At 44.9% G+C, this 11,474-nt stretch overlaps 1 protein-coding gene across 2 annotated transcripts in view; it reads left to right on the forward strand.

The window, feature by feature from the left end:
- The first annotated feature begins 3,753 nt into the window (after nt 1-3,753).
- The window catches only part of DOHH (deoxyhypusine hydroxylase), an 11,687-nt gene continuing 3,966 nt past the window's right edge, over nt 3,754-11,474 (forward strand). Inside the window, exons 1-2 of one of the 2 annotated variants that reach the window (XM_069086880.1) lie at nt 3,754-3,901; nt 10,405-10,737. In XM_069086880.1, coding sequence (XP_068942981.1) covers nt 10,464-10,737 — 274 coding nt within the window. In that variant the 5' untranslated portion in view covers nt 3,754-3,901; nt 10,405-10,463. Of the gene's footprint in view, nt 3,914-10,404; nt 10,738-11,474 lie in introns of both variants that reach the window. The other variant, XM_069086879.1, reaches the window with a different exon arrangement.

Below are 11,474 nucleotides of genomic sequence, written 5' to 3' on the forward strand. Positions count from 1 at the left end.
CCCAGTTTCCTAGATCATCATCCCTGCACTAGCTACATACTTTCCTCCCTTCCCCATCTTGACCCCTGGCTGAGCCAGTTCAACCCTACACTGTCCTCTCCTTCTTCTTCATCTCAGCCTCTGACCTCAGCAACTGCTTTTTACAAAGTTACCAGTGGCCTCTCGTTTGCTAGCTCTAATGGCCTTCAATTTTCTTGGCCTCTGCAGCCTCCTGACACTTCCATCACCCTCCTTGCCTTGATACTCTGTTTAGGGTTCTGGGACATTGTCCTTTCTTGGTTCTCCTTCCTATCTGACCACACTCCTTTTCAGTCTTCTTTGTCAGATCTTCATCCGGGTCATGCCTGCTAACTGTGAAGATTCCCCAGTGCTTTATCCTAGGTTCTCTTCTCTTCTCCTTTAATATGAGTTCATTTGGCAGTCTTATTAGCTCCCGATTAGCATCTTTATGCAAATCATTCTCAGATCTATTTATCTAGCTGGAACCTCTTTCACTGACTTCCAGCTTTGTACCCCCCTACCCCAAACTGGCTGTAATCCATCTCCAATGGATATCCAATGGACTGCAGGATCTCATAGATACCTCAAACTCAACAGGTCCAAAAGTGAATTCATTATCCTTTCCCCCCCACAAACCCTACTTCTGAACTTCCCTATTATTCTCAAGGACATTACCATCCTCCTGTCACTCAGACTCTCAATCTAGGGAGATCATCCTCAACCTTCACATCCAACTTGTCACATCATGTGATTTCTATATTGGTAACAGCTCTTGTATAAATCCTCTTCTTTCTTCTGATGCTGTCACTAACCTGGTATAGACACCTCAGTCTATCCTCCATTCAGCTAAGTGATTTTCCAAAAGTATAAATATATATTCAATCACCTCCAGAAGCTCTTTATTACCTCCATGAATAAACATTTGATCCTCTGTTTGGCTTTTAAAGCTGTTCATAACCTGGTTCCCTCATGCCTTCAGTCTTCTGATACTTTATTCACCTCCACATACTCTACTATACAGGGACACTGGCCTTGCACAAGTCACTCCATCTCCCAACTCTAGACTCTGTCACTGGCTGTCCTCAATACCTAGAATTCTCTTCCTCCTTGATTCTGCCTCCTGACTTCTCTGAAGGATCCCCTTTACTGTCAGTGGCTTACCTCTGCTGATTATCTCCAATCTACCCTACACAGATATTGTTTGTACCTAGTTATTTAAATGTTATCTCCCCTAATACATTCAGTTCTTTGAGGATAGACTGTTTTTGCCCTTCTTTGCATGATTAACAGTGTCTGGCATATAGTAAGTGATTAATAAATGCTTGTTGATTTGACTAAACTTTTGAGAACAAAGACCATGTCTTATTTATGTCTTTCACACTGGGACAATACTTTGGACATAGTGTGTGCTTGACTTTTGAATGAATTTGTCATCTTTTCCATCTCTCCAGACAGAGACAGGGTCAAAGGAATCAAGGCAGCTAGGTGGTGCAGTGGATAGAGTGCCAGGTCTGGGGTCAGGAAGACTCATCTTCTTGAGTTCAAATCTGACCTCCGACACTTACTAGTTGTGTGACCCTGGGCAAATCACTTAACCCTATTTGCCTCAGTTTCCTCATTTGTAAAATGAGCCAGAGAAGGAAAAATGCAAATCACTCCCGGTATCTTTGCCAAGAAAACCCCAAAGGGGTCACCAAGAGTCAACACAAAAGAACAAACAAATGAGGATCTAAAAAAAAAAATTCTACCCTCCAGGAACTTTCTGTTCTTACCGTGTTTCCCCGATAATAAGACACTGTCTTATTATTTTTTTGGACAGAAAAACACCAGAGGGCTTATTTTCAGGGGAGGGCTTATTTTAATGAACATTGACAGCAATTTTAATAAACAGGTAAATGTGAACAAAAAATGTACCTTTATTCAATAAGCAAATCACTGGGGAAGAACAGGATGACACGCTCACTGCTGCAGCTCTGATTGGATGCAGCTCGGAGCTCAGCGGGTACCGTAATGTAGCGTGTAGTGCAGGGGATCACCTTCACTACAGTAGCAATCTCAATAGGGCTTATTTTAGAGGAATCTTACACAGTAAGGGGAGGGCTTATTTTCGGGATAGGTCTTATTATCGGGGAAACACGGGTAGGAGAGAGGCGAGAGATTTCTCTTCCGAGAGGAAGAGAAATGCAAGAGTGACTTTTTCACAAAAGAAGAGGCCCATACTCACTCAACAGAAAATACCTCTTTGTCTATGGATGAGGCTGTCCTGCAGAAAAAGGACAGTGACCCTATCAGCTCCTATCAAAGAATGTGTTAAATGCAATTGTGTTTAAAGATACAAATGCACACATAAATGGAATCTTTCACGCCTTTTGTTGACTTGGTCCCCACGAACCTGTCTTCCTATCATTTTCTCTTCAGTTAGGAGGGACTGAGAATGGACTCTGCTTTGCCCAGCCTCACTCCAGTGCCTTCCTTAAGATAACTCCCAATTTATCCTGTATCCATTTGGCTTGTACGCATGCATTTGCATGTGGTTTCCTCCATCATACTCAGAGTTCCTTGGGGTCAGGGACTGTTTTTTGTATCCCCAGGAGAGACTTAGCAGAGTGCCTGGGGCATAGCTGGTAATAAATGCTTGTTGACTCATAGACACAGTATTCTAAGAGGTGGTTTTTATTTGGGTGAGGGATTTAGGTCTTTTAAATTTTATAAAGAGTCGTTTTAAAAAAAATCTTTTTTGATCCTCAAAACAAGCCTTTAAGTAGCTGAATAATAATTACTGACCACTCTTTATACGGCTACGACAAACTGAAGCTCTGGGGAGGAAAACAATTTGTCAGGATTCGCACGGGTAATAAAAGAATGGCAGTCAGGCTCTGGGCTCACCCCAAATTCATATCCAGGGCTTGCTTTTCCCCACTCCACGCGTGTTTTTTCTTTATACTTAACTCCAGCACAGTGAAACGAACAGAACCTAATCAACGTGGGACACAGAGGCGACGGGATAAAGCGTGGGCAGCGGAGCGCCCTTGATCTGGGGTTAAAGCCAGATACCAACCAGGGGCAAATCGCGAAGCTCCAAGAGCCCTGAATTACAGGAGAAGTAGCACCATGGTGCAGCGGAGGGAGTTTCCACTCCAGGGACTTTCCCTACGCAGAATTACAACTCGGGACCAAATACACTTCGGTGGGGTGATAACTCGCTTTTTTTTTTTTTTTTTTAAGCAATTGGGGTTAAGTAACTTGCTTGGGGTTAAGTAACTTGCTCAAGGTTACCCGGCCAGTAGTCTGAGCCCGGGATTCGATCTCCAGGTCGTCCCAACACTGAAACCGAAACCGCTCTTACTCGCTGAGCCACCTGGCCGCTCCTGATAACTCGCTTTTGAATAGGGTTGTAAACTTTTCACAGCCCTTATTAAAGTAGTCTACCGGCGCCCAAGGTTCCCAGCCACCCAAGTTAGGGACAGCCCCCGAGCCCCACCTACAGGGCCTTAGCCGCGCAAGCCCTACCCAGCATCCTTCGGTCTCTCCACGAGGGGCACCGCAAGTGACAGGGCGCATGCGCGCTCTACCGCACGCTTGTGGTACCGGGTTTGCATAGGCACCTGTCACTTCAGGCAGAAGGGGAGCCCTTCTTCCAAAGGGACAAAGAGTCCGCCTCTATTTACCGTCTACTTGTGAAAAACCCACATAGAGGGCATAAAAGCTCATTTTAAATGGTATGTATCAGTTCTCGGGCCTCAGATGCTTTAGTGTTTCTGGAGTTTCTCCTTCTTTGGTGGACTTGGGTCTTTATGTCTCCCTCTTCTGCTCATACTGGTACGTTCTGAATAAGGTCACGTGTCGAAGAAGATGGCTGCTCCCTGAAAAGGCCCGGAGTTGCGGCTGCAGCTGCTGCCGGGTGAGTTGCCGGGTGAGTTGCCGGGTGAAGGATTGGGAAGGTTGTTTGGGGGGTCTCAGCTTCTGAAAGGCACTCGGGATCAGGCATATTCTCTCTCCTGGGTGTCGGGGGTAGGAAGATAGAAGGATCGGTAGGGATCAGGCCCGGGATAAGTGTCTTCCTAGTGGGAGATTCCACCTTTTGAGAATCCGAGACTGAAGTGGTTTCCGAGGGTCCCTTCCGCCAGATCTCCCCCCCCCCTTCCCCCTTGAGGGATCCCATCTTTAAACGAGTCTATCTTCTTGGGAGAGGAAGAGGCCCCGCCTTGAACCTATGTGTTTGTTGTGCTCCCCTTTCCCCGCTCCCGTTGGACGTGAGCTCCTCGAGTGCAGGGACCACGCTTTTTGCCTCTCACACATGGCTTTGCACTTCTTTGATATATGGTGGAATCCATCGGATCCCTCCCACTCTGGCGGGGAAATACAGTCTCTGGGGATTCCTTCTTCAGAGGATTCGGCTGCTCCCCTATCTCTGCGATCCGGCCTCTGGGGAAATGGGGAAGGAGTCTCTTTTTTAAGTAGACTGAGTGGGCAGTATTTCTGGGTATCCCACCTCTCCCGACCCACTTTGGTTGGGGAAGGGGAATCCTTTTCTTTCCTTCCGACATCAGACTGGGGTGGGGGTGGGAGTAGTTGATCCTTTAGAGACCCAAGAGTCCTCATTCGCTGCCACTAATCTCCAGTTTAAGCGTTTTTTAAGTGCCTACAACGTACCAGGCACTGTGCTGGAGACGCGAAGAAAGGCTAAAAAAATTTTTTTTGTTATTCTTGCCCCCAGAATCTCAGCCAGCTAGTCAGTACAGTAGCGTTTCTTGAACGCTTGCTATGTTCCAGGCACTGGGGATACAAAGACAGTTCATTACCTCCAGGAGTTTCCTGTATATTGAAAGAGCTGACAGCATGCCAACAACTGTGTACAAATAAGCTACCTATAGGATAAGCTGAAGATAGTTTTTTAGAGGAAGGCACTAAGATGAAGGAGGGCTGGGAAAGACTTCTGGCAGAATAAGGAACTTTAGTTGAGACTTGAGGGAAGCCGGGCGATGGGGATGAGGAAGGAAAGAATCCCATTCGAGTGAGACAACAGGTGAAAATGTTTGGGAGTTGGGAGAAGGGAGTATGATGAGTTAGGAACAAGGAGGACAGTGTTACTAGATCACTGTGTAATCATTGCAGGCTGATGATAAACAGCATTGTTGTCATATTCAAATAGAAATGGTATAGGGTCTTAGAAAACCACAAACTGACATTATTTGTGTTGTATTGTGCCTTTATTCTGTAAAACATTTCCCAATTTAATTTTAATCTGGTTCAGACTGAACTCAAGAGTTTTGGCCTATTTTTATACCTCTGGTATCCATGATACTGGTGGTGAAGAGGCTGGTTTTGTGATTTTGAAAAAGTTACTTCCCCTTTACAAGTCTCAGTTTCTCCATCTGTACCAGATTAGTGTTCTTAACATTTTTGTGTGTGTCCTAGACTTCTTTGGCAATACCTGTGGACCCCTTCTTGGACTAATGTTTTTAAATGCTTAAAGTAAAAGACATAGAGTTCCAAAGGAAGCTAATTATGTTGAAATATACTTGTCAAACAGCCACATCCAGAGAAAGAACTATGGAGTCAGAATGGCTAATGAAGCAGACTATTTTCTTTTTTGTTTTTTTTTTCTTTCTCATGGTTGTTCCCATTTGTTATGATTCTTCTATGCGACATTACTAATATGAACATATGTTTAATAGGAATGTGTGTATGGAGCCCATATCAGATTGCAAGCCATTTTAGGGAGGCAGGGGGAAAATATTTAAAACTTATGGAAGTGAATATTGAAAACTAAAAATAAATAATTTAATAAATTGGGGAAAAAAGAATGTAGTCAAAATAATTTTTAAACCAAGTATATATATATATGTATGTGTGTATACATATGTATATTTGTACACATACATACATATACACACCGAGGAAGATCTGCATTAATGTACTAGATGGTCATTAAACTCCCTGACAGTTCTCCAAGAACTCCCAGACAGCATCATAGCCCCATGTCTGTGTACATTGGCTCTCTTTGAAGTTGAATGGGTCTTTTTTAATGCTTTTACATGCCCAGACAACTGCCTTTCCTTTCATTAAACCAGTGAATCTTTTAGAGGGAAGTTGTTGTGAAACCTGGCATCACCTTTTTCTTAGCCATATCAAAGCTGGCACACCTCTCCTCCTTCCCAACCCCCCTAAAATCCCGTTTGTCTTATAGTTAGAAGGTGTCTTGAAATCTGGTACCACTTATTTGTTCCCCGGTGTTGATGTTAAAACCAAGCCTTTTTCTCTTACTGTCTCCTGGATGGGGCAGGATGTCTGTTTCACCTTTCAGGGCCAGTTTCTCCCACCTTGTGACATTGATTTTGTTTGTACTTCACTGACATCTTTGATACTTTACCATCAACACAGATTGCAGCCTATTTTATTTTTCAGCAAGTCCCCTAAGACCTAAGACTTGGTTAATTGCTTTTACCACGGTCACCCAAGAAGTAGTGAGTATCAGAGTTGGGACTTGAACCCAGATCTTCTTGCCTACCAATCCAGTATTCTGCCCATGTTGCCTCTTTCCTAAAGAAATGATGGGTTCTCAAAGTTCCAGAGATGAGCACAGGCTCTCAACAGGTTCTTTTTATGCCTTAAGTGCAAACTGACAAGCTGACTGGGTGTGTGTCCAACAACCAGCTATTGTAGTGAAGTTCAGAGGTTTGTAACAAAAGGTTTAGCCATCACATTGTGAATTTTTTTTTTAGCCACTGCAACTCTTTAAACTATTTATTGTCTAAGACATGAAAAAGTTGTGATTTTTCTCATGTAATGAGTCTGAGTAGGTTGGCAGAGAGAACAAGTAGAAAGGGAGCACGTTCTTATTAAAGGGCCCTCCCTTGACTGAGGGTTAGGAGACATGCCTTCTAGTCCCAAGTCAGCCTCTGATTCACCCAAAGCTTTGGGGAAGTCATTCAGTTTCCTTGCTATAAAATGGGAGTAAGTGCTTACAATACAGCAATTGTAGGCTATTGAATACTACTCAGTCAGCAGGCATTTAGTAAGTACTTTCTATGTGCCAGGGATGCAAAAAAAGTGCAAAAAAAAATTCCCTGCTGTCAGTCAGCTCACAGGGGAGCCAACATGCAAACAATAATGGACAAAAAAAGATATATACAGGATAAGTTGGTGATACTATCAGAGGGAGCATATGACTGAGAAAGCCTGTAGAAGGCAAGGGGAATAGCCAGTGTTAATGCATAGACGTGGGAAATAGGGTGTTCTGTGCTAGGCACTATGGACATATTGTGGAGTGAGTAGAGGGGAGTAAAGTATAAAAAGATTGGAAACATAGGAAGGGGCCAAGTTGTGAAGAGTTTTAAGTGGAGGATAGGAAGGCCCTGAAGTTTATAGAATGGGAAGGGGGTAAAATGGTCAGATCTACAGTTTGGGGAAATTGATGAGTGGAGGGTGGACCAGAGAACAATTAGATATGAGTCTTATGATAAAAACAGTTTCAATAGTGTGCTTAAATACGTCAGAAGTTCTTGCTGCTCCCACTCCCTCCGGTGGTACACATTGCTTTCGCATTCTTGGCAGTTGCCTGCCCATGGTCTTCCATTGGTCCTCCTGAGGAGGGCCTTCCTACTTTCGAGGTGCCCTCCTCTAAATCTTTTAACATTGTGAGCATACTCAGGGGAGCACATGTATCCTTTGCCCGTCACTGATACTTTGCTTTGGACCAGCTGACCTCCTTTTGTGATCTTTTTACCATTCCGCTGCCCCCAAATGAGGCTTACACCTCTAAAATGAGATCTCTTTGAAAAAAATGAGAAAGGGGAGGGAAGGAAGAATAGAATTTGTAACACAAAGAATTGTTCTGATGTGTAAAAATTAAAATATTTTCAAATATTAAAATAGTAGATAGTAAAAACAATATATAAGAAAGAAAAACAGGAATGAGAAAAAATGCTGATTGGAGGTCATTTGGGGTTTTTAACCCAGATGTGAAGGAAAAGTATGGTCTCTATTTGAACTTAAACAGTAAGTATTTCTTTTTGAGCACCTGCTGTGTGAACAGCCTGTGATTCATGTTGGGAGGAATCAGTGAGTGAATGAAAGCACCTTGTCCTCACCCTCTGGGATCTGCTGGTCTAGATGGAGAGCTCAGCCGTGTGACTGCACGGCTGTCACTTGGTTCATGTGATGAGATGGTGAGAAATCTCACAGAGCCAGATCATCTCAGAGAGGAGCTTCCCCTGGTTGGAGCAGTCAGGGCAGGCCCTGGGGCAGGATCCTGAAAGTCCTACAGAATGAAGGGTCTTAAAGAGCCATGGTTTATTCCTCCCCCACCCCCAATCTGGAGTGTTGTGCTCAGTTCTGAGTGCCCCAGTGGAGGAAAGGCATTAACTCTTAGTTCCAGGAGGGCAGGGGCTACACATGTGATTTCATTGGCATAGGGAATTCCCAGGTGAGGACACTGCCTCTCCTATGAGGCAGCATGAGGGTTCAGGTGCTGTACCTGGAGTCAGGAAGACCCGAGTTCTAATTCTGACTCAAACACTAACCAGCTGTGTGAGCCTGGACAGGTGACTCAGCCTCTCTCAGGCATAAAATTGGGACAAAAGCACCTACTTCACAGGGTTGTTGTGTATATCAAACTAGATAATATATGGAAAATGCCTTGGAGATATTAAAGCTCTATATAATTGTGAGCTATTATTATCTGCAACTTCTAGTTTTAGAAAGTTGCCTAGATCAGGGGTGGGCCATATGTGGCCTTAAGGCCACAGGTTCCTTAAACCTTTAACAAGTCATTAAAAAGTTGAACAATTTGCCCAGGGTCACGTAGCCAATATGTGTCAAGGGAGGGATTTGAACCCAGGTTTGTCTGTTCTGAGTCTGACATTCTACTTCTCCAAAAGTTCCCGGCTTTCTCAGAGCTGAGCACGGTGCTCTGCCCGAAGTTCTAGACATGTCTCATTCTATAACCTCTGTCATATAAGAACTGTTGAAAGAATTTTGAAATATTTGAGCCTGGAGAAAAGAAGACAGCATCAGACATCTGGCGATGCCCCCCAGGGTTGTATATAGGCGGCTGTATAGTCTCTTCTGAGCCATAGTCCCACATCATCAGCTGCCTGTTGTCCATGTCCAACTGGTTCTCCTAGATACCTCTGACCGGTGTCCAAAGCAGAACTGATTCTTTCTCCCTAAACCTTCACTTCTGAATGGCCTTGGTTTTGTCCAGGGCAGCACCATCCTTCTAGACACCCAGCTTCCTGACCCTGGGGTCATTCTGGATGCCACACTCTCCCTTCCCTAACCAATCAATTGGCAAGTCTTGTCGATGCTCCCTCTCACATCTTCTCCCTCCTCTCACTTATGTAGCTGCCACCCTCATTAGGGACCCCATTCTCTCTTTCCTGGACAACAGCTAGCATGCTCATTGGTCTTCCTTCATCCCTTCTCTCCTCTCTCTGGTCCATACTCCATGCACCTGTCGCAGATTCCTAAAGCACAGGACAGCCCAGGCCACTCCACTGCCTCGTTCTTGCACCTAGGGCAAAATACAAATTCTTTTTGGCATTTAAAGTTTCTTAAGTTGTCTCCACTCAGCCTTTCTGAGCTAATTTATCTCAGGGCATTTCTCTCTATTCTAACCATACTTTTTTTCAGTACACTGTATTTCATCTCCCATCCCCATACCTTTGTGCAGGCTGTCCCTGGACCTAGCGCTTGATCTCTGCCTCCTAGAATCCCCAGCTTCCAGCAATAACCTCCTACATAAGGGGTTTCCTGATCCCCCAGCTGCTTGTTTCTTCTATAAATTAATAATAATAGCTAAGATTTGTATAGTACTTACTATGTGGCAGGTGCTGTTCTAAGTCCTTTATAATTTGCGTGTCATTTGATCCTCAGAACCCCCCTGGGAGGTAGGTACTATTATTATCATCCCCATTTTATAGATGGGGAAACTGAGGCAAACCAAGGTGAAGTGACTGTCCCCAGTTCACACAGCTAGTAAGTATCTGAGGCTAGATTTGAACTCAAGTCCTCCTGACTCCAGGCCTGACACTTTCTACTCTTACAGCAGAAAGCTGCATCTTCTGTGTCTATTGTATTTCTATCTCCTCCCTCCCCCAATGGATGGCAGAGCTAGGAGCAGTGCACAGAAGTGGCAGAGGTCAGATTTAGGTTTTATTAAAGGACAAACTTCCTAACAGAGCAGTCCAAAGGTAGAATGAGCTGCTTTGGGAGATTTGGGTTGCCTGACCCTGGTGGAGATTGGATGGCCATTTATCGAGCATGTTTTAGTGGGCTTTGTTCGAGATTAGATGGACCCGCATGCCCTGTGAGGTCAAACAGAATGAATGAAGCTTCTGGGATTCTGTGTGAAAGATCTTCCTCCACTGGCCTTTAACTTGAACTCTTTTCCCCCTGTAGGACCTAAGCCCACAAATCACCTTGGCTGGCCTGGCAAAAGCCTTGGAACATCCATCACCATGGTAACAGAGAAGGAAGTAGAGGCCATCGGGCAGACCCTTGTGGATCCCAAGCAGCCCCTGCAGGCCCGTTTCCGGGCCCTGTTCACCCTTCGGGGTCTGGGTGGGCCTGGGGCCATTTCCTGGATCAGCCAGGCCTTCGGGGATGAATCAGCCCTACTGAAGCATGAGTTGGCCTACTGCCTGGGCCAAATGCAGGACACTAGAGCCATCCCTGTATTAGTGGAGGTACTCAAGGATACGAGCCAGGAACCTATGGTCCGGCATGAGGCTGGTGAGTGAGATGACACCCCTTCCTCCCCACCCCCACCCCCATAGGCCTCTGAATAATGCCCATTCCTTGCCCTTGTAGTAGTACTCCCAGTATATTGGGGATGGGATCCAGTGTCAACAACAACACATCTTTATTAAGCTCCTACCATTATAGAACACAGTATTGTGCACTAGAAAAGCCCATGGGAGAGGTTCCTGTCCTCACCAAGCTAGGTGAGGTGGCATGAGTTGAAGGACCCTAACAACTGGGATGGCATGGATTAAGTTGAGTTTTCAGGAATGTGTAGAAAATCAGTAGGCAGAGAAGGGGGAGAGAAGGCATTCCTGGCAGTGGTGTGAGCAAAGGCATACAGTGCAAAGACTCGTCCCATTTGGCTTGAATGTGGAGGGAAATAATGGGAGAGGAAACTGGAAAGGGAGAGTGGTGCCAGGTTGTAGAGGACCTTAGATGCCAGGCAAACAAGTTTAAACTTTATTGGGTAGATGCTAAGAAAAACTAAAGGATTTCAGGCAGAAGGAAAGTGTGTGCAAAAGTTAAAAGACAGGTGTGAACCTGCGCTGGTCTGGGAGTCAGAAGACCTAATTTCTAATCTTGGTTCTTCCACTAACTTGCTTTGGTATTTTGGGCAGGCCATTCTACCTACCTTCCTTCCTCCCCTCCCCTCCCCTCCCCTTCCCTTTCCTCCTTCCTTTCTCTTCTCTTCTCTTCTCTTCTCTTCTCTTCTCTTCTCTTCTCTT

The sequence above is a fragment of the Petaurus breviceps genome, unplaced genomic scaffold (assembly GCF_028583685.1).
Source record: "Petaurus breviceps papuanus isolate PSGF00001 unplaced genomic scaffold, PetGlider_PUasm1.0 180, whole genome shotgun sequence".
NCBI lineage: Eukaryota > Metazoa > Chordata > Mammalia > Diprotodontia > Petauridae > Petaurus > Petaurus breviceps.